General features: G+C 37.1%; 1 protein-coding gene across 1 annotated transcript; it reads left to right on the top strand.

Moving 5' to 3' along the window:
• Positions 1 to 1879: 1879 nt before the first annotated feature.
• On the top strand, positions 1880 to 23325 carry LOC130104053 (SAM pointed domain-containing Ets transcription factor). Its single transcript, XM_056270443.1, has 6 exons — positions 1880 to 2079; positions 12217 to 12676; positions 14664 to 14861; positions 15921 to 15968; positions 18895 to 19029; positions 22961 to 23325. Exons 2-6 carry the CDS (start codon positions 12223 to 12225, stop codon positions 23137 to 23139), a joined length of 1014 nt encoding a protein of 337 aa, XP_056126418.1. The 5' UTR covers positions 1880 to 2079; positions 12217 to 12222; the 3' UTR covers positions 23140 to 23325.
• The last annotated feature ends 1465 nt before the right edge of the window (positions 23326 to 24790 follow it).

The following is a 24790-nucleotide window of genomic DNA, read 5'->3' as shown; positions in this document are numbered from 1 at the left end:
TTCTGCATCGTTACTTACTTTTAGGTTTCAAATGAAATCATAGGCTATCACATCTCATCAAAACTTGCTTATTGGGAGCTTTTTAAGAGGGTACATCAAACCTAAATAAACGTATGCCCAAAAGGCACTATTCCTAATGCTTGCAGCATCCATCATGGAGAAGTCTGGAGGATTATGGATTGAACCCAACTCAAACTCTGAGGGTTTCATGTGCACAGGCTCTTTCACAATGAAGCATTGACAGCATCAGGTGAGTATAGGTGTGCACGTTCTGACAAATGGCTCAACTGAACTTCATCGTAAACGGACACCTTCGGCAGCGACGGTAACCTTTCTGTCCATAAATGGTTATCTGGTGCATGAGAAAGTTGTTTCAAAGTAAGACAGTGAAAAAAGGCACATCTTAAACCTACGGTGTTTCTAACTGCCATGCAAATGAACCCCCTCTGGGAAATGTGCTAGACAAACAAAAATACAGAGAAGGAGTGCAAAGGAAGCCTTTGTTTGGAGCAAGACATTCCATGCGTTTCCCAATTCTTATCTGAGCAGCTGTCGCTCTTAATAGTCTGGAAATAAAATTGAAACCAGTAACTGTTGTAGATATCCATGGATGATATTGTGCAGCATTTGGTAAGATCACCGCTAAAATCATGTTCTTAATATATTATTATTATAATTTTAATTGGATTAAAAGTACCCAGATCAACCTACCGCATACGTTTATTTTAGCTTGTTGCATTGGCGTTTCTTTTTTATTTTCATTTATTTGACTATTTTCAAAACACATTTTTTTGCCACGTAAAAAAGATACCAACATTATCAAGTGTTTCTGAAGAAGTCTGTGTAATAGCATGTAAAATGATGGTGTGATATGATCTTTCTCTCGCTCACTCGCCCTCTTCATTTTCTATCATCAATAAAGTTTGTATTAAGTGTGTGTGTGTGGTTTGTATTGGTGTGTCTGTTTAACTGTGCAAACACTGTGGCATGCTGCGTGCTTGCAGACGTATCATCGGCACATTGACGCAGGCACAAAATCTCACAAGCTCGAATGCACAGGAATATACTTCAGAAACACCTTGAATACAGTGAAATGTCTCTGACATCTGCATATAAAAAGAAAAGAAGGGTTATTTCTACACATGCATCTTATTAGTATCAGATTTGGGTCTCTTTTTGCCTCTGAATTATTGGGTGAATCTTGAAATCATGTCCAGGTCATATATCATAAAAATAAAATATAAATAAATGTAATTTATTTTATTCATTATTATTTATTTTTGTATTATATGTTTTATATTATTTATATATATATATATTGTTTTTTGTGGAGTGTAAAGTTACCAGGAAATCCCTCCGAGACATTTTGCATGAATTTTACTTTTACCATTTATTTTTAACCTATTGGAACACACAGAAAGAAAAGAAAAACTTACAAATAAGAACTAAAACGGTTTAAAATTATTTTGAAAATTAAATTAAATTACTAGTATGTATTTATTGTGCATTTTGTGCACATACAATGGACTGAAATTAAATAAAAGGCATAAAACAAGTGGGCAATCTTGCCATATTTGCCTCTGATGATTTCTAATAACTGTTGTCATTTAAGATTAAAAAGTGGAGGTCAGACATTTAATCAAGCAATTTCTCTGGAAACTGTGTCTTTCCTCGTCTGAGAGTGGGGGTTAGTGGTCCACAACAACCGACAGGCATGTCAAACGCCTTCGGGCTGGGAATGGGGCTCTGGGACAATGTTTACACACCTTAATAAGGCTTGTGTATAAAAGTGCGGCGGGAGTGAATGAAGCAGGCATTCCTTCACTCTAGCTTGAAGTCTTGCGCACACCCACATCAGGTGCACTCACTCTCACACACACACACACACACACACACTCTTGTCACTACAGTATTAGTCACTGAGGTTAGTAATGTGGTACTCCACAATTTCATCCCGTCGTGTTCCCTGTTGAGTCTGAGGCCTAGAATTAGTCCCACATTTGAGAAACAAGCGGAAACCAGAGGAAACAAGGAAAGGCCTTCCTGTTCGCACCTGCAACTCTGTCTTCACCTGGACAGGTAAGTCAGCACTGAGACCTCCTATCAACCCTCTTTCAAGGGATATTACAGCTTACATGTATTTGATGTGTACTTAAGATGGAAAAGCAAACTGACCAGTCAACAGTTTGGACACATTTTCACTGAATATTACCTTTGTGGGTGAATGTTTGAGTAGTTGGTTACACGTATATTGTGCCTATCAGTCAAATTTGAATGTAAAAATTAAAATTGCATGGAGCAGAAAAGCATCATCGCACTAGTTCCTCTTTCACGATAGTGTTAAAAAGCACTTCTTAAAGTTGGTAGATGAACGTCCTCCAGAATGAGAAGAAGCTCAAATTGCAGGTTGTTTTCATTTGCGTGATATTTTTTGGTCACTACATCATTCCCATATTTCTGTTGGTGTTGATTCATAGTTTTCATGACTTGAAAGATGAAGAAAACAGTCATAACAGAGTTGAACAGTGCCACCTATTTCTGCGGATGTCTTCACTTTTCACATAGGGATTTAAAAAAAAGTTAAACCAAGTGAATCAGCTACGAGGTGAAACACAACTTTACAAACTTTGATCGGAAGCAAAAAAGTTTTTGAAATTAGGACAAAAAGACAAAGATAAAAGACTGTGTACTTGTTGGCTTTAGTGGGAGGCAGAACTACAATCCCATGAAGCATTGCGAACAGCATTAAAAATGATGGAGAAATATAAAATTACAATAACCTCATAGCTCACAGTAGGTCTGTCTTTAAAGGTTTATAAGTTATCGTTCAAAATCAATTTCACTATGGAGAGATTGAATAGAGTTTGTACTTCCGGAACCCGACTGTTGACCTCTAAAGAATGAGGACGTGTGTCCGAACATTTGTGCAGTTTTTGTGCAGCAAAACACTTAAATGCATTTGTAAATGTGTGTATTTTAAGGTCTCCATCACCCGAGCGATCATCCTTATCACCAGCTCGTATCGTATGTGCTTTCATTGATAGGCCGATATGAATTCCGATGGTTCTGAATGCACCTGTTCTCGAGCTGACACAGTTCACCTGTCGTTCGCATGTGATGTTTCTTCATTTAGAAAGATAATTGTGAACACGCCTCCAAAAATGAAAGGTTTTCAAATGCCTTCTGGCTGTCCTCAAGACCACCACCAGCAAACCACAAATGACTGTTTTTTCCCCCTGAAGGGAAAAGTGCAAGTGACTTGTGTTCTGGCTGTCGTCCAAATCCTTCAGAAGAAGAAAAGAGCTCAATTCCCAAAGGCAAATGTAAAGTTTCAATTGATTTCTATTGAGGCCAAGCACGGTATTGTGACTGAGCTCAAGTGTTACATTGTTCTGAGTGACTAGGACTAAACTGATTATGGAGTTGTATCAAGTTGGCTTACAGCAAATGTCAATTTTTCCTCAAAGGAATAGTCCAAAAATCTCATGTTGTCCCAAACTGGCATGACTTTTTGGAGCATTATGCACTCTTAACAGGATAATTCACCCAAAAATGAGAATTCTGTCATTATTACTCATCCTCATGTCGTTCCAAACCCGTAAGACTTTCGTTCATCTTCAGATCACAAATGAAGATCTTTTTGATGAAATATTAGAGATGTCTGTCCCTCCAATGACAGATAACTTCCACTTTGACGCTTCAAAAAGTTCATAAAGAGATCGTAAATCGAATCCATGTGAATTGAGCGGTTTAGTCCAAGTTTTCTGACGAGACTTGATCACTTTATATGATGAACAGATTTAATTTAGGCTTTTATTCGCATATAAACATTGATCAACTCACACATCAGTTGTGGTAAACGGAAGCTCAAGCTTCTTCGCTTGACGTGTGAGAACCAATGAGGTTCATTCTCATGTTACACATCACGTTTGAGCTTCTGTAAGAGCCAATGAGGTTCATTCTCATGTTACACATCACGTTTGAGCTTCTGTAAGAACCAATGAGGTTCATTCTCGTGTTACGCATCACGTTTGAGCTTCTGTAAGAACCAATGAGGTTCATTCTCGTGTTACACATCACGTTTGAGCTTCTGTAAGAACCAATGAGGTTCATTCTCGTGTTACGCATCACGTTTGAGCTTCTGTAAGAACCAATGAGGTTCATTCTCGTGTTACGCATCACGTTTGAGCTTCTGTAAGAACCAATGAGGTTCATTCTCGTGTTACGCATCACGTTTGAGCTTCTGTAAGAACCAATGAGGTTCATTCTCGTGTTACACATCACGTTTGAGCTTCTGTAAGAACCAATGAGGTTCATTCTCGTGTTACGCATCACGTTTGAGCTTCTGTAAGAACCAATGAGGTTCATTCTCGTGTTACGCATCACGTTTGAGCTTCTGTAAGAACCAATGAGGTTCATTCTCATGTTACACATCACGTTTGAGCTTCTGTAAGAGCCAATGAGGTTCATTCTCATGTTACGCATCACGTTTGAGCTTCTGTAAGAACCAATGAGGTTCATTCTCATGTTACACATCACGTTTGAGCTTCTGTAAGAGCCAATGAGGTTCATTCTCATGTTACGCATCACGTTTGAGCTTCTGTAAGAACCAATGAGGTTCAATCTCATGTTACGCATCACGTTTGAGCTTCAGCAAGAACCAATGAGGTTCATTCTCGTGTTACGCATCACGTTTGAGCTTCTGTAAGAGCCAATGAGGTTCATTCTCATGTTACGCATCACGTTTGAGCTTCTGTAAGAGCCAATGAGGTTCATTCTCGTGTTACGCATCACGTTTGAGCTTCTGTAAGAGCCAATGAGGTTCATTCTCATGTTACGCAGCACGTTTGAGCTTCTGTAAGAGCCAATGAGGTTCATTCTCATGTTACGCAGCACGTTTGAGCTTCTGTAAGAGCCAATGAGGTTCATTCTCGTGTTACGCATCACGTTTGAGCTTCTTCAAGAAGTTTGTTCTCACGCGTCAAGCAGGTTCGGTTGAGCTTCTGTTTATGTTCGCTGATCAATGTTTATACAGTATGTGAATAAAAGCCTTAATTAAATCTGTTCATCATATAAAGAGATCCAGTCTCTTCAGAAAATTTGGACTAAACCGACAATTCATAGATTAGTTATGAACTCTTTGAAGTGTCAAAGTGGTAGTTGTGTAGCTGTCAATGGAGGGACAGAAATCTCTCAGATTTCATCAAAAAAATCTTCATTTATGAAGATGAACAAAAGTCTTATGGGGATCATGATGACATAATTTTCATTTTTGGGTGAACTATCATTTTAAAGTAAAGGTTCCTAAAGGGGATTTTTACAGTCATGCCACAGAAGCATCCATTTTTGAACAGTTCAATTCTTAAGATTCTGCCATTCTCAAAAAGCATTTAAAAAATCTAAAGAACCCTTTTCCAATATAAAGAACCTTTGATAGACAGGAAAGGCTCCATGCATGATAATAAAGGTTCTTTATGGAACCATCGATGCCAATAAAGAACCTTTATTTTTAAGAGTTTATATGTAAAATATAGTGTATGAGTACTTTTTGTGGCTTGACAGTAAAAATCATGGTTCCTTTTTATTTTATGGAAAACAGTTGCTCATGGATTCATATGGATTAGGAACGAATTCCAAATCTTCATTTTTGAGTGAATGATATTTAATTACAAATGAAATATTTGATTTCAGTTTTTTGGTCCGCCGAGTGTTACATGATGAGATTGAAGAGCAGATAACCTAATAATCCGAGTAAACCTGGCACAGGGACATCACACCTGCTCTGGAAGAATTAATGTGATCTTGAGTCATGAAGAATTCCCCTCTATGATTTCACTTGGGCTGAAAGATCCCAGAATGGATCAGAGATACTTATCAAAGGCAGCTGTCAGCGGTTGAGTGACTTAATATGCCAATTTGCATATAAACATGCCATGCCAGTTTTTGTTCAAACAGCTGGGGAGGATTGTGTTTGCAAAGAAATTATGGCAAAATTCTATGTTTTTACAGTCTGAAAAGATGGATGACGGCCTCATAAAAGACACATAATGTCACTGAGTAATGCAACAAATTTGCATTTTGACTTCAAATCAGTGAAAGACGAGCTAAAGCTCCTCTGATCTTTAAACCCATCATTTCCTTACTATTTAGCGCCAGTCATTTTGGTCATTTGTGAAAATGTTTATATTCCAATGAAAATTCATATTCATATACCTCCAAAACTATTTGAATACTCAAGACATACTTGAAAATGTTTGAATGGCATTTTTAGATAACAAAATATGATCATATTTGATACAATAAGGTTTTTACATTTTGTTATCAAATGATATTCCGATAAGTGTGTTAAAATACTTTACGTGGATATGAGCATATGTAGGGAAGCATTTTGACCTTGAAGAGTGTTTTTGGAGATTCTGTTGCTGGTTTGTACGAATCAGCCAGTCGTTGTACGACACATCACTGGAGCTCAGTCATATGCCGGGGAGCCGCCGCACTAATTGCTTGTAATGATTACCAAATCTTTTATGTCCTTATGATGTGAACAAGCTTAATATTGTGCAGCTGTTGTTGAAACCCTGCAGTCGACGGAGCATTTCCTCCAGTAAGAGACGTTTACTATGAGCACGGCATGAACACAAGCTAATAGACTCATTGAGCGGAGAGACTCGTTATTAATAGGTAATGTTTTGCTATTGAACTGTGCTGTGCTGTTGCTATGCTGAGAGAGAACAGGAATCATTAAAAATCTGGGGGAAAAAACAAATACTACTTTAACTTAATTTTCTGATAGCAAACACACACACACACACACACACACACACACACACCTAAAGGATTATTAGGAACACCTGTTCAATTTCTCATTAATGCAATTATCTAATCAACCAATCACACGGCAGTTGCTTCAATGCATTTAGGGGTGTGGTCCTGGTCAAGACAATCTCCTGAACTCCAAACTGAATGTCAGAATGGGAAAGAAAGGTGATTTAAGCAATTTTGAGCGTGGCATGGTTGTTGGTGCCAGACGGGCCGGTCTGAGTATTTCACAATCTGCTCAGTTACTGGGATTTTCACGCACAACCATTTCTAGGGTTTACAAAGAATGGTGTGAAAAGGGAAAAACATCCAGTATGCGGCAGTCCTGTGGGCGAAAATGCCTTGTTGATGCTAGAGGTCAGAGGAGAATGGGCCGACTGATTCAAGCTGATAGAAGAGCAACTTTGACTGAAATAACCACTCGTTACAACCGAGGTATGCAGCAAAGCATTTGTGAAGCCACAACACGCACAACCTTGAGGCGGATGGGCTACAACAGCAGAAGACCCCACCGGGTACCACTCATCTCCACTACAAATAGGAAAAAGAGGCTACAATTTGCAAGTGCTCACCAAAATTGCACAGTTGAAGACTGGAAAAATGTTGCCTGGTCTGATGAGTCTCGATTTCTGTTGAGACATTCAGATGGTAGAGTCAGAATTTGGCGTAAACAGAATGAGAACATGGATCCATCATGCCTTGTTACCACTGTGCAGGCTGGTGGTGGTGGTGGTGTAATGGTGTGGGGGATGTTTTCTTGGCACACTTTAGGCCCCTTAGTGCCAATTGGGCATCGTTTAAATGCCACGGCCTACCTGAGCATTGTTTCTGACCATGTCCATCCCTTTATGGCCACCATGTACCCATCCTCTGATGGCTACTTCCAGCAGGATAATGCACCATGTCACAAAGCTCGAATCATTTCAAATCGGTTTCTTGAACATGACAATGAGTTCACTGTACTAAAATGGCCCCCACAGTCACCAGATCTCAACCCAATAGAGCATCTTTGGGATGTGGTGGAACGGGAGCTTCGTGCCCTGGATGTGCATCCCACAAATCTCCATCAACTGCAAGATGCTATCCTATCAATATGGGCCAACATTTCTAAAGAATGCTTTCAGCACCTTGTTGAATCAATGCCACGTAGAATTAAGGCAGTTCTGAAGGCGAAAGGGGGTCAAACACAGTATTAGTATGGTGTTCCTAATAATCCTTTAGGTGAGAGTATGTGTGTGTGTGCGCGTGTGTTTAAACTAGAAACATTTTTCAACATACAAAAAAATAAAAAATAAGAAACTAGTAATTAACATTAAAATAATGCAACGATTTTTTTTTTAACTTTAATATTTATTTTATTTTCTGTATGCTTTTTAAAGAAGTGTATAATGCATAAATTAATCATTTTTTTCCAAAAATTACTGAAATACAATGATTATGGTAATGGTAAAATGGGGGGCATGAAATGTACTTTTTGCTACCTTTAATTATTATGATTTATTTCCATTCCTGTATGTTCTTAAAGAAGTGCACCATGCATACATGCATCACTATAAATAAAGCACAAGTATAGTAATGTAACGGCTGGGAAGGGCCAGTCTTGTGTCTTCTGGTGTGAGCCAGGGTTTGAGGGGTCCGGCCCCCCCTAAAGGACGCTTGATATGTTGAGCATTATGGGACGTGCATTTAATGCATGGACGAAAAACATGTGTTTAAAATGCATATACACGGTTCAGTTGAATGATAACAGTTGCCCTCTTTAATGCTGTTTAACTGAATGTTCGAAGCAAATTATTTGCTGAAAATATCCACAACTTAACAACAAACACTGAAATAGAGCAATAGAGCACGCAGTTCAATCAACTTCAATCAATCAACTTACCATGAAAGTTGTATATAAATACTGATAACAATATGAATGTGTACCTTGAAATGCAATTTGAGTCGCTTTTGGATAAAATGCATAAATGCATTTATTTCCCCCCCCACCCCACCCCTTATTTAGCACTGAATGATGTTGACCTGGCAAATGGAGCGGCTCTTAACCCTTCCAAAATGAATTTTCGAGTCTTTAACCAAACTCATTTAAGGATCAGTCCCAGGCCTAATCCCGCGCCTGGGGAGCGTGTTTGCATCTCCTCACCGCTGCTTTTTCTCCACTGGCCAGAGTCAATATCACTAAATGTGCCTGTCTAATGGGCTTATCGCAAGCTGTTGCGAGCAAGAGTGGACACTAGGTTACAGACTTGAAACTAAGCCGGCCGAAAAATCACGCTCCACCATTTTCCTCGGAGAAGAGAGGGAGGGGGATGTGAAAACAGCGGGAGTTTGGAGATGAGAACAGGGATTCCTGGAAGGATAACTTCATTTCCTTTAGAGTTTACTCCAGGACAGCTTCAAAGACACGGTCCGGGGCCTCCGTTTGTGTTTGCATACGGAGATGTGAAAGAGCGAGAGACAAATGGTTTGACCTCTGACCCTCTGCCATTCCATCGCTGCGTCCAGCGTGACACATGCAGCAGCAGCGGCGCAGTTTGACACGGTTTACTACTTGAAATCTTGACAAATGAAACGCCCTCAAACCATTTCTGTTAAAACAATAATCCTGAGTGCTGGAATAAAGATCTGATCTAATAATATTTTAGATGAGAACTGAACTGAGCTGGATGATGATGACATCACTGCTTTCTCCAGAGATGCTTTATAGCGGCATTGAACTCATTTCATAATTGATGAACTTTACACAGTTAATAAACCAAACTGAGTCAACACTGAACTGACTTCAGCTGAACAATGACACTGTTGTCTTTTGAGAGAGAACTGAACTCTGTTTGCATTCGTGATCATTACTTTCCTGATGATTACAGTAAAGCTGCAAATGAATCATTTTCAAAGAATAATTTCAAAGAAATAAGTTAGAGGGTCTGGGACAAAGCAAATTTTACTTTTAAAATGAGTAAAAAGTCCACTGAGAGACACAATAAAAGGTTAACGCCACTTTAATCCCTCCTTTAAAACTGATTGTTTTCATTTTATACCTCATTTCCTCTGCTATTGCTGGGTGTGGAGCAATCTCACCATTTTATGAATGACGGCAATGGTGTGTCCAAACAAACGAGGCTGTCCGAGAACATGTGGCAGATGGGGATGTCCTGTAGACATACGCTCTAATGACAACTGATTACTACAAATGCCTCTTACTCTCCATCTGTGCAGTGAACTTTAAATCAAACGATTATGGGTGAATATTTACTTATGAGGAGAGGAGGCTGCATGCCCAACAAATACCCTCACAGGATCTATAAATAAAGCATTTATGGCAATCAATAAAACATATAAAGTCGAAAAACAGTGCAAAGAAGGAAAATGGCAATGGAGGATGATACAGAAATCAGAAATGTGGTTGCTGGAAGATTTTTTGATGTGGTGAAAATGGGAAACAGTACAGAGCTTGTTGCAGACTTCGCATCGTTCACATTAAAGAGAAAATTTCACTCAAAAATGAAAATGATTTTTTTTACTCACCATCACGCCGTTCCAAACCTGTATGACGCTTTCTTCTGGAAAACACAAAAGAAGAATGTTTGATTTTGAAATTTTATTTTTAAGGTGAACTATCTCTTTAAGAGCAGAGAAAATCTTCACTTACTTTATTTCGATGGTCCACTTTAGATATTCCACTAACTATAAGTAACTTTGCAACTACATGTTAACTAATTGGTTAGTAGAATAAGTTGACATGTACTTGCAAAGTCATTTACAGTCAGTGGAAAGTCTGTTGGTGGAGCATCACAATAAAGTGTTAGCAGATATTAAGCAGACAGTCTACTAATACTCTAATGACTGCTAGTTAACATGTAGTTGCAAAGTTACTTATAGTTAGTAGAATGACTAAAGTGGACCATCGAAATAAAGTGTTGCCAAATCCTCTTAATGCATTCTTGAAGATACTTGTGAACCATCTGTTTCTACTTTTACAAATGCAACTCTGACACTAAAAAGATTTAGCGAGTCCAAATTACAGTCGGCACATTAAATCACACTTTGTTCTTCCCTAGCTCCTCCTCACTGCAATGTTCTTCATGTAATCTGGAGGCCTGACAAGACTTTCATGATTTATAATGTTCCTTGTTTCTGTCAAGATTAACAGTTGTTGTTGTTGTTTTTTGCATTCCTTGAAGAGTTTCATAGACGCCCCAGGACAGATTTTACTGTTACACAGCCTTTATTCAAAGAACAACTTATATTTTAGGAAAGGCCAATGAACAAGGATCCACAACACATCTGTAAAGAACCACTCATATATTCTCTTCAAAAAAAAAAGTAAAAATATTATTTATTAATATTTTAATTATTTTATTTTTAATAATTTTGTTTTTATTACTATACTTTCGGTTTTCAGGTTAAGTTTTAGTCATTATGTTGTAGCATTTGCCATTTTTATTAGTTTTCTATTTAGCTTTAATTTTTTTTATTAATTGTTTTAAGTAATTTTATACTTAAACTTAAAGAACTTAGGTGACTACCTGAAATAAGTTTAAGTTTTTCATTTATTCATTTAATTTAATTTAATTGTATTGTTTTGTATTTAATTTAATTTTATGTAATTTAATTTAATTAAATTTTTATTTTGGCTTTATTTCAATTACCAAAATGATATTCAATAGTTTTCGTCAACCAGTCAGCACTGGTTATATGTAAATATAAATCATTTTATTAACAGTCACACATTTTGATGAGACTCTTCCTCTTTGAAGATCCAGCATTTTAAAAAGACGGTTCTCGAAGGCTCAGGCTATAGTTTTTTTTTTACCAGTGCTTCCAAAAGCATTAATTGTCTTCCAGTGAACTTGTAATCTGAGCCGACACTTTCCTTCAAGCAATCTTCCCACCTTTGTATCTTTACCTCCTGGCTACTGGAGATATATATCAGCTCCAACCCCGCCTCTCCTGTCATCCTTCATTTGAAGCATCTTTTCCTCTTTGCAATTTGATTAAAAACTCATGCTGACACAGGAGACAGGAGAGCGGGGACGGCACCTTGAAAGCAGTCCTCCAAACTGCTTTTGGAGGACTGCTTTGCTTCAGTGTCACCCGTCATTCTGTACAAGTGACCCATGAGTAAGTGACTCAGTCAAATCCAGTTTGCTTCCCCCATGCTGCACTGACTTTCTTCATTCATTTGTCCTGAAACACTTAAAAACAGAAACAGCATCACCCTAGGCTCAGTGTTTTCTTTGGATAGGATGAGTTGGTAGGCTATGGAAAACCAAAGCGCTCAAGAACCAGCAGTTTGCTGAGGGTTCTGGTATACGGCAGGCATTATTATACTCATTGTATTGGATAATATTGAGGGGTCTGGTTTAATTTAAAGTCTCTTCTCTTTACCTTCTGCAGGAGACAATGTCCAGTCCAGTCCGAATCCAGACAGACAGCGCTGTTCTTCAGCCGCCGCGCTCCACGGGCTTCACCGAGAGCTCGCTGGCCCTTCTCAAGCGAGAAGATGGCGTAGTGCAAACCTCAGAGATGGTCGACCACAAACCCCGTCTCGACGGCTCGGACCGAGGCCATCCGGGACTCTACCTGTCCTGCTTCGACATGCTGTTCACCGAGGACACAGCCTGGCTGGTGAGGCTGCCGGATTCCTCCACGCCCGAGGCCGGGTCCAGGCTGGACTCGTGTCAGGAACCGGAGCAGTGTCCCGTGATCGACAGCCCCGGCCTGGGAACCTCGCCGCTGTCTCCCACCCTGGAGGAACAGGTGGAGGAGAGATCTCTAGAGCAGGTGCAGAGTCTGGTAGTGGGAGAAGTCCTGAAGGACATCGAAACAGCTTGTAAACTTCTCAACATCACACCAGGTGAGATAACATACACGTTTATGTTGGTTAATGAAGCTGCGGAACCATTCAAATAATAAAAAGAAAGAAAGAAAGAAAGAAAGAAAGAAAGAAAGAAAGAAAGAAAGAAAGAAAGAAAGAAAGAAAGAAAGAAAGAAAGAAAGAAAGAAAGAAAGAAAGAAAGAAAGAAAGAAAGAAAGAAATTATGTGTATATTTTTATATTATAAGAACATACAAATATTATTTGAACTTTGAAAAAATATTTATATTAATTATATATATATATAAGTAATTAAATTAATAATAATGAATTAAATATTTACATTATAAATTATTTAATTATTTTTGTTTTAATATTTACATAATATATATATATATATATATATAAATGCAAATAAGAATTAATATATATATATATATATATATATATATATATATATATATATATATAATTGAAATGTTACATTTTTTATTCTTAATTATATTAATTAAATATAAAATACATATATGCATTTTTAAAAGAAAATAAACATTTTTAAATATAAAATATTTTTTTTCCATTACTTTTTTTAAGAAATATGTGTATTTTAAAAATTATATATATTTAATTTAATATGAATTAATTAAAATGGATTTTTAAAAATATTTAAATTATATATATATAATTTTAATATTAACTCAGAACATAAAAACATTGAACATTTCATTAATTAAACATTAAAGATAAATAAATATATATAATGTATATATTTATCTTTTTGGTGCAAAATTGTAAAATGTGTACAAAACTGTATAAATGTCTTGCATTCAAAACTTTCACATTAATGCGTTTAATGTTTATGTTAAATTAAGATGTTTAGGCGAGAGTAGCATTTACACTGCTAGTTCATTCATTTAGATTCAATTAAGATTAGATTCAGGTTGTAAGAAAAAAATCATCTGATCATCTGATATACAAGTATACTGTGAATTCACATTAGATTCAGATTATTATGCCAAGCTATCCAAGTCTTAATATATTACAGAAACAAATCAAGATCTGATATTTATGCAAAAAATTTAGACAAGATCATAAAGTAATCCCCCAAATTCAGATTAGATTTTTAAAGGGCTATGTTCAAACAGAGCAGCTATATTAGTCATATAAATAAGAAAGATATGATAAAGGTCATATATTTATTTAATAACAGGTCAAGTATATTAATCAAATAGCTCAATCCTCAAAGTCAAAAAGCCAAATTTCCAAATTTAGCAAACAACCTATAACACTATGTAAAAAACACCTTCCTTATTACAGCTATGATGACACATCTTATTCACAGGCGCGGCATTAAAACATAACATGCTCATATTATCATGACACTTATTCAAATGAACAGCTCACCATTAATCTCTTATGGTCAATGTGAGTGACAGGCGGCTCAGGGTTATGATTGAGCCGTGCAAACAGTCAGAATGAAACTGTTAGTTTCAATGAATGACTGAGCCGGCCCTGAAGGCAGCTGGAAGTATCTCCACCAGGATCTGCTAATCCTCCAGAGTTTCACTAATGTACCGAGAGCTTTGTTGCACTAACTTTCCTTAAGGACATTCAAACCCCTCCCGTATAACGATGATGAGAAAGCAAACATTCAAACATGTCTCGCAGATATTGTTTTTAAATAGCCATGCATCTTAAAAGTAACTTATAATTAGCTTTAATTGCATGTGACATGTCACATTGCAATTGATTTATTGATCTGCCCTTATTTTATGTACGCACTCACATCATTTTGCGGTATCATGCTCAATTGTGCGTCTTTATAAAGTCACACCACCTTGCGTAAACACCCATCCCCACTGTTTGCTCTTCTGAATGCCGCTTTCCTTCACTAACTCTCTATAAGACCTTCCAAAACATTTTGGAGTCTGTCCAAACAGCTCTGAATCCCAACAGTGTGCTCTGTCAGAGGTGGTTGGACCGATCAAGATGAGTGACTTCTAATCGGATCTGATCTGATCTTTCAGACCCGATGGAGTGGAATAGTGGGAACGTTCAGAAGTGGCTGTTGTGGACGGAGCATCTCTACAGGCTTCCTCAGGTGGGAAAGGCCTTCCAAGACCTGGATGGGAAAGATTTATGTTCCATGAGCGAGGAAGACTTCCGACAGCGTTCTCCACAGTGCAGTGAAACGTTACACGCACATCTGGATATATGGAAATCAGGTGAAATATTCGGATCAGTGTGCGTGTACTACGTCTACGCTGAACTTGCACTAAGCACTGCATGCAAACAATGATTCCTCAGTGTGAATATGAATGAAATTGTCCCATCAGGAAGTAAACCTTACTACATTGTTATATTGAAATACAATATATTGACAGTGTTGGATTACACTTTTTTGAAGGTGTCATTGTTACAAGTACTGAGTAATATGAATTAACAGCATGTACTCACTATAGGGTTAGGGTAGTGTTTGGGTTTGGTTGAGGGTTAGTTGCAAGTAATTACGCATAATTTACTGTTATTACTATGTAACATGTAACATTTCACACTGTAAAATAAAGTGTTACACACAGTGTTCTTATTGTTAACTAAAACGGTTAAATTTTTATGTTAATTAAAACAAATCTGGGTTACACTTTATTTTAATGTGACGTGTTTTACATTGTACTTACTCAAATACTTTGTTACATTGTACTCAAGTACTGAGTAATATTAACTAACTACATGTACTTACTATAGAGTTATGGTTAGGATTTGGTTTAAGGGTTAGTTAGTTAGTTGTAATTATGCATAATTTACTGTTATTACTATAGTAAGTACATGTAGTAACGTGTAACCTTAAAATAAAGTGTTACCTAAAGCTGGAATAAAATATATATTTTTATTTTTATAAAAATGTTTTTTTTTAAATGTTTGCATTGGCAATTAACTGAAATACAGCACACAATAAAAGTACTAAAAATAAACTAAAATTAAACAAATAAAAGCGAATTCAAGATTAATCTTGAAGAATAATAACCATTTATTCGCTTATTCCCTATATGTAGAAGGCATTTTAAGACCCATTTCCTTAAGTTAAGAAATACTGTAAAAGCAATTAACATAGTTTATTAATGAAACATGTTTACAGGTAATCAATAAAAACCACTTGTAGCAGCTGTGGTTCACAGTGACATTACCATTTTGCATGTTTGAAACTGTTTTTTAAATTCAGAAGTCATCTTGGACGCTTGCATGTGTGTATTTATGCTGTATTTCTCATTTCTTTGTGCATTCAGCTGCCTGGATGAAGGAGAAATGTTCAGGTGGAGAGACCAGGATGAGAGGTACGTCACATGCTCATATCAGTCAGAAACATCACTGTAAACTACACAGACGATACTAAAATACAGAACAATACCATGGCATTACCTTACAAATCTACCATGGACTGACCAGAAAACAACAGCAAAGAGTTAAGATTAACCTGTCCAGATCTGAACGATTAATGCCAATAAACAAAAGAGGTATTCGTGAGACATTTATATCACTACTTTTACAAATATTAATGTTTACAATATTCATATACCATGTTATTTCCATGGCAGTGTTGATATTGTTAACTAAAACTTACCAAAAAATGGAGAAGTTTGTGTTTTTCGCGTATAGACGTCACGACAACGTTGTCAAAATGATCCCTGTTCACACGGATTGATAAAAGCGTCTAAAAGCGCGGTGTTCTGCTGCCAGGCCAGTAGAGTGCGATCACTTTGTAAAGAAACACTATGCGCCTGTAGACCGAACACGTAATACGCATGTGCAATTTCACAAATTCACGGTTTTGTAGTTTTCACAGAGACGATAACGGTGTCGGTTTCAGAAAAACCCCAAAAACGCTGTTGTCGTGCAAAGCTAAAATAGAATCAAATGTAAATATTAGATGAAAAACTTAAACGTGAGGGAATATGTGAAAAGTTACCTGGGCAAATAACTGAAATAAAATAAGTTTAATTTGAAGTGTTAAAATTAATAAAAAATAACTTAAATAAAAATAAATCAAAACAGAAATAGTTTACGCTTTAATAATTTGATGTAAATGAAAATATAAAAATAAAAGCTAGTTCAAAATATTAATAAACACAGTAATAGTATATAAATAATCCGGCTCCATGGTCCATGTTCAAATAAAAAAATAATAACTTTTTGTAATTGTAGGATGAACACTATACATATAAAGTGAAGAACAGCAGACCAGAATAGCACTGATTTCAGACATCAGTTTGTTAGTGCAAATGTATTATTTCCATAAACAGACAAGATTTAATCGGGATCTTTCTTGATTTAATTTTTTTTTTAAATGTATTCGCTAAACTATGTGACAAAACAAACCCAAACACTCCATTAGAATCAATGAAGGGATGTGAAACGATTGACTGAAACAGCTTTTTGAGTGTCACATGCTTGCAGTTTAGATGGAATATGAATGTATTTTTATTAAATGGACAAGTTTATAGTTGATGTCAAGTTTCGGCTTACACCCAGGGTTTGGTGCTTCTCCATCAGTGTAATTCACTTCTCCATCAGTGTAATTCACCAAGGGCATCCAAGATGTAGGTGTCTTTGTTTCCGTCAATTTTGATATTTTTAGGTCAAACCGTTCTTGTCTGTCAGTCATATCCTCCTGAGACCCAGAAAAAAAAAGTTTTTTGAATTTAGTTTTTTTCCATGTCATCACACTGTTTAGAGCACAATAAACAAATGGTAAAAAAAACATATATATAAAATAATATTTTATTCATACGTTATGCTATGTCCTCTGTAGTGGACGCCAGGACTAAGTTGTTTAAAAAATAAAATGACATGAAATGATATGTATAGGCAAAAACAATGGGATTTTTTTTCAATCACCAATACATTTTGGGGTTTCAGGATTTTTTCAACCAAAATTTGTATAAAGATCATTCTCAACTATGTTATGAAAGAAATAATGGAATGAATTGATACACCATTTTACTTTTTGCAATATGTGGGTAAAATGGCCATAAGTTAATATTCCCATTCAATGCAATGTATCTATACACTGTATCTAATTTGCACATTAATGTGTTCTTGGAGCAACATTTAATGAAAGAATAAAGGGTAATAATTGGAGTAATAATTGGCAACATTTTAATAATAATATCTAACATTTCATAGGAATATTGATGTATAATTTATTTCCATATTCACTTGTTGTGTCTCCCAGAATGCCTGATAAACATGATTTTAGTCCTGATGTCCTCTACAGTGGACACGTTTGAAATCAATGCCCTGTTCTGTAACAGAAAGTTTTTTTTTTTTTTGAAACCCCTTAACATTTTCCTGAGATGTTGTTTTATGAAATACAATTTGAAAAGTAGTCCAATTTATATTATAATTACACTATATTATCATATTTCCATAAGAATGCTACATTTGATCACTAAATTAATGTCAGACATTTTTAAAGACCAAGGAGAAGTTGTTTTCATGGTGAAACCTCCAAACATTTGGTATCTCTGAAAAGTCCTGAATGTGCTCTTTACAGGACACCCAGGTTGTGTCATGTGACATGTATGATGTCAGAGAAATTCACTAAAATATAATGTCCACTACAGTGGACAAAAGTCTATTCTTGGGTCCCAGGAGGATATAATGCAGGTCTATGGTCACCACCTCAAAGAGCATGCACAGAGAAGTCCAAATTAAACATGATTTAATGACTCGTAAATGTAAGTACACATTGATGGCCTAAGACACGAAACGAGCGGTTTGTGTGAGAAAACGAACAGTATTTCGAACAGTAGACCGAAGCGCCCGCGCCCTCAGATCACTTGGACGTGGCTGTGGTTCCAAGAGGTAAAAACGATATAAATACTGTTCGTTTTCTCACACAAACCGCTCGTTTCGTGTCTTAGGCCATCAATGTGTACTTACATTTACGAGTCATTAAATCATGTTTAATTTGGACTTCTCTGTGCATGCTCTTTGAGGTGGTGACCATAGACCTGCATTATATGACTGACAGACAAGAACGGTTTGACCTAAAAATATCAAAATTGAAACTACTGCGGACACAAAGACACCTACATCTTGGATGCCCTTGAGGTAAGCTAAAACATACCAAAAATTAATTTCAAAGTGAACTATCCCTTTAAGCTTAGGTTTAGGTGATAGGATTAGGACTACATTTTCCAACAGAAATGTCTTACTTGGAAAAGTGCGGTGACCATGTCCGTGTGTGTTGTCTTGCAGAAGGTGAAGAGCTGTGGTCAGAAGCAGATTCGTCTTGTTCTGGTCAGCCGATCCACCTGTGGCAGTTCCTCAGAGAACTTCTCCTCAAACCCCACAGTTACGGACGCTGCATCCGCTGGCTGAATAAAGACAAAGGTGAGCAGCTCTTCTGCACAATACAGATACACAATAATGGCAGTCTTGGATGCTGATGATGGGACAGAAAAAAGGATGCTTAAAACTATGGTACTCCAAGGTATTTCCAAAAATACCACCATACTACAATCTTAAAAATAAAGGTTCTTTATTGGCATCAATGGTTCCATGGAATCTTTTCATTCTACAAAACATTCTTTTGTTTAAAGGGTTAGTTCACCCAAAAATGAAAATTCTGTCAGTAATTACTTTCCCTCATGTTGTTCAACCCCGTAAGACTTTCGTTCATCTTCGGAACACGAATTAAGATATTTTTGATTAAATCTGAGAGCTGGATCACTCCTCCATAGGCTTCTTAAGGGATCGAAACTGGCCGGCCCAGAAAAGTTATTAAAGACATCGTTAAAATCTTATGTTTATCAAGCGACGAGAATACTTTTTGTGCGCAAAAAACAAACAAAAATAACGACTTTATTCAACTATTGTACGTCACACGCATCACCCACATGACCAGCGTCGGCCAATAGTGAGCCTGCGTGTGACGTGCAACCTAGAAGCGCTGCGCAGTTACACGACGTGAAATCTCACGGCCCACAGAGAAGGAAATGAATAGTTGAATAAAGTCGTTATTTTTGTTTGTTTTTTGCGCACAAAAAGTATTCTCGTCACTTGATAAACTTAAGGTTGAGCCACTGTAGTCACTCGGACTATTTTAACTAGGGGTGTCACGATTCTCCAAATCCTCGATTCGATAAAATTTTCGATTCTAAGGTCACGGTTCGATTCGATTCTCGATTTTTACATTTATTTTTTTAAAGTCGAAACTTTCCTGGAGACTCCAGGAACTTCCGCGAGACTTGGGATGTCTGCAAAGTAAACTGTGGCTTTTTTGAAGCGCGAACGTTGTCAACATAACTCACTGGAAATCCAAAAAAACATACACACCTGCGACTTCAATGAAAGAGGAGGGGGTTCAAGTTCTGTCGATGGGTCTCCTGCATCTGCAGTTGCCATGCTATTAGGGGTGTAACGATTCATTCGTTTTCTCAATGCATCGATTACAAATCCTGACGATGCATATGCATCGATCTTGAAACATGTATTTCGAATCGTGAATCGTTTATTTCGGTCAATATTCGATTTAAAATGCTAAGAATCGAATAATTTGCGATTCTATATCGATTCAGTGCTTTAAAACATATAAACATTAAATGACTACATGCGCGAATTAATGAGGCGTTGTGCGGCGTCATTTCGCGTCCTCACAGCTCTCACATACTCGCTGCACTCTTACCATCTTTCACTGGATTTCGCTCGCGCTCGGTCCCATATAGCTCTCATCTACAGATTTTTGAGCAGTCCGTGTTTGAGCTCTCCTCAGGACAGGTGTTCACATGAGCAGATGACAGCTCTCTATCGAGAAAGCAAGCCATCGATAAAGCTGTCATTGCGCGGTCACTGCTATGAAACAACGCGTTCGTTGCGTGGAAACGTCACCGTTATTTTCTTTAAGATAAGATAGGCTACTGAAGTTTTACGGAAATGGGTCATACCCGTCCTGAGCAGTTAAAGTAAAACCCCACTTATTCAAGGGTGCGCATTTATTACATGGAAAGAGAAAACGTATAATAGGTGTCTAAAATGCACACGCTTCCAATTAATCATGAATGATGAATGAAATGTAACTTAATGTCGTTAAACTGAACTGATGAAATAACTACAACATTAATTACACTGAAATAAGAGCGCGTGGTTTATCCATCAATCAGATGCGCATTAAAGTTGCATTCGTAATCGTTAATATAGCACAAGTAGACAGCCGGCGCGTTTTCTTTCAGAATCACAAGGACAATCAGTCGAGTAGCTATTCCATGAGGAAACGTTAGTTAAGGTTTAGTTGGGATGGGAAAGTTCATGGTATTTTTAGTCTCACAATGGAGGATGTTTAATGTACCAGGAACACTTTAAGGTTGTGTATCCATTCCTACAAAATAGTTTGCATGATGAACTAACTATACTTTTAAAGCCTTTTTAAATCTTGGTTTACATTTTTACAAATGCTAATTTATAGGCTTTGGAAATATTTTTTATAATAATAGATTCATTAAAAACTAACATGGACTAACGTTAACAATTAGACAAAATGTGGTTTTTTTTTTCACCCTCTGACCCCCGAAGGCAGCTGTATAATTCACACCCTGACTAAGACCCATTGGGGGAAGCATTTAAATAATCCTATGAATGCATATAAAAAATTAAGAATCGAATCGAATTAATCGAATAGCATCGAATTTTAATGTGAATCGCATTGAATCGAATCTTTCTGAATTTGCGAAAAATCGTTCTTGAATCGAATCGAAAACCTATGAATCGTGAATCGAATCGATTCGCTGCCTACCCAAAGATTCACAGCCCTACATGCTATCTTTTGGCTGTAGCTAAGTTAGAGGAGGTTGACCATAGACTCGCAGCTTTTCAACACGCACAGGGGCGGACTGGCCATCTGTGTGATCTGGAGAATCACAGAACGGCCGGTACTCCAGGACGGCCGGCGGGCCGGCCCACCGGCCCACCACCCGCCACACACGCAGTCACAGACATCCCAAGTCTCCCGGAAGTTCCCCGCATATTTATAGCGCTCACCGATGCCCGCAAATTAGTTAAAATCTCTCGGAATCTAGAGCGAATAAGAGTGCGCATGCGTAGCGCGCGCACGGCAGAGAGAGGGAGCGAGCTAGAGACCTTGCGTGTGTGTGCTAGTATGCGCGTGTGCCTCACGAAGCGCATATAAGGATCCAACCAATCAAGTGCGGGTGGGCTTTTATCTCTACTGACGAACCTAATTAATCAGAAATTACTTTGCAAGTTACTTGCTAGGGATGATGTTAGGAAGTGATATTCAGCTTGCTACATTTTTAATGATTACAGTAGTTAAAACAGCTAAACTTCAACATTTTAGCTGTAAAATGCCACATGCAGTAGCTAATATTAAGAAATATGTTGTGCTTTTACTTTTAAAAATGTTGGTAACGTTACAGTTAATGCTTACAAACTTTGAAGATTTTGAATACAGAAGTTACATTTGTAATGGTGTAGCCTATATTTTCATTTAGATGTGGTATTATTATTTGTGCAGTAGCTAAGATTAATTACTGCATAAATTAATTAAGATTATTAATAAATTCATTTTAAGACAGCATGGAATAGATTGTATAATTTGCTGTTAGCTAGGTATAGTATTATGAGCCACAATTAAAGTCTTGTGACACTCATGCCAGGCAGCAGGTTATTGTTGTTGTTGTTGTCGAGTTTCCGCGCGCCGATTGCTTTGGGCCGGGCCTAGTCAAAGTCCAGGGCCGTTTTTTAGTCCCAGTCCGTCCCTGAACACGCATGTTTTTTTCCCGCTTGGCATGCCGACCGGACGTGACATGGGGGCGTGGCAGCATCGACGATTCCATTTTTTAATTCGATCGATTCGATTTTTTTTTAATTTCGATCGATTTCGATTTAAGATCGAAATCGTGACACCCTTCATTTTAACGATGTCTTTAATAACTTTTCTGGGCTGGCCAGTTTCGATCCCTTAGAAGCCTATGGAGGAGTGAGACAGCTGTCAGATTTAATCACATATCTTAATTTGTGTTCCGAAGATGAACGAACGTCTTACGGGGTTGGATGGAACAACATGAGGGCGAGAATTACTGACAGAATTTTAATTTTTGGGTGAACTAACCCTTTAAAGTGCTTCTTTAGACTCTTAAAATGTTCTTCATACTAAGAAGAAATGAAACTGCTTACTGAAAGGTTATTTGAGGAACCCAATATGATGATTGTATAGCATCACTGCAAAAACACCCTTTATGTCTCATGCTATGTTTGGTTTGTTAGTAAAGTTTCTTACCTGATGCCATACGGATCTGTGTGTTCACAGGGATCTTCAAGATCGAAGACTCTGCTCACGTGGCACGTCTCTGGGGTTTGAGGAAGAACCGTCCGGCTATGAACTATGACAAACTCAGCCGCTCTATTCGGCAGTACTATAAGAAGGGCATCATCCGCAAGCCAGATGTCTCGCAAAGACTCGTCTATCAGTTTGTCCATCCAGTATAAGAGAGATAGCGAACTCAGAACTATATGAACTGACAAACCCTCCTACACTTTTCTTGCTTTATTTTGGAGATTATTCCTGGGTTTTGCACAACAGCGAAACCAAGAAAAATTTAAGAAAGTTTTCTAAGTATAAAATATAACTGTGCTTGGAAAGGTCCGATATAAACTTGCACTCTTTTAAAAACACTTGTGTGTCTGTTTAACACTCTTAAACCATTAAAGGGAGAAACTACAGGCAAACTCAGAGATAATTCAAACATTGAATATGTTTTTTCCAGAACAGAAATCTGTACATTGGACAAATCTTGTTTGATTTTGTAGACATATTAGATTGAAAGATTTTTACAGATGGGGTTTTGGGTCTTATTATACCACTCCATAAATCGGAAAATACTGTCAACAGCCAGAAAAAGCAAAGTTCACCGTGTTTTTAGGAATAAAATGTTATATAAATCAGGTCAATGATAATTGACAAACCCCTCTGTAAAAATCTTTAGAACATAGTAGATAGGAATAAAACTATAAAGTTTGGAGTATGTAAGGAATACTAAGTAAAGTTTTATATGGAAGCTTTTTTCCGCCACCGAATAGAAATAAAAAAGGTAAATGCGAATTTGTAAAAAAAATATACATGATCTCAATTCTGACTTCCCAGTTTAGTTTAGGGTCCAAGTCTCACTAATAACTAGTTGCTTATTAGCATACATATTACTAGGATATTGGCTGTTTATTACTATAAAGCATATATTAATGCCTTTTATTCTGCATGACCTTATTCTACATCCCTTAATACACCCAATACCTAAACTTACTTAACAATTACTTTAATAACCATTAAAAAGCAGTGATTAGAGTTTATTGAGGCAAAAGTTAATAATTAGTTAATAGTGAGAATTGGACCCTAAACTAAAGTGTGACTCTGACTTCTTTTCTCAGAATACAGTTATATAAACTCTAAAAAAATAAAATAAAGGTTCTTTATTGCCATTAATGGTTCCATAAAGAACATTTGACATCCATGGAACCTTTCCATTGCACAAAAGATTCTTTATATCAGAAAAAGTTTCTTTAGGTTTGTCAAATGTTCTTCAAACCACGTAAATATGGTTCTTTCCATAACTGGTCACTGAAAGGTTCTTTAAGGAACCCAGAATGGTTCTTCTATGGCACTGCTGTGAAAACCCCCTTTATTTTTAAGAGTGAAACTCGCAACTCTGACTTTCCCCCTCAGAACTGAGTGATTTAGCCTAAACTCGCAATTGCGAGTTATTAAGCCAGTGATAATTTTTCTCAGAATTGCCAGTTTAAATCGCGCAATTCTGACATTATAAAACGCAATTGTTAGATTAGCCTACATATTAAGCTATAATATCTCGCAATATAGGCCTATAATTGGGGATGGCGTCAGAATTGTGAGATAAAAGTCGCAATTATCGTTTAAAATTTTTGTTTTATTCCGTGGCGTTAACAAGCTTCCATAGATTTCTGACTCAGTGCAGAAAAAAAAAACTGTAATGAAAATCTAAACATGTTATGGAAGCAAAATAGCCCAAAATCTCAAAATTGACAAGTGCTTAAAAAACAATGCTTTTGCCTGTAATGTCTTATTGCCTCAAACGTGGTTTCAGCTTTGCACTGTTACTTCATGAAT

Source organism: Rhinichthys klamathensis, unplaced genomic scaffold (assembly GCF_029890125.1).
Source record: "Rhinichthys klamathensis goyatoka isolate OS25496 unplaced genomic scaffold, OSU_Roscu_1.1 h1tg000303l_1, whole genome shotgun sequence".
NCBI lineage: Eukaryota > Metazoa > Chordata > Actinopteri > Cypriniformes > Leuciscidae > Rhinichthys > Rhinichthys klamathensis.
This window is presented reverse-complemented; position numbering and strand designations above follow the sequence as displayed.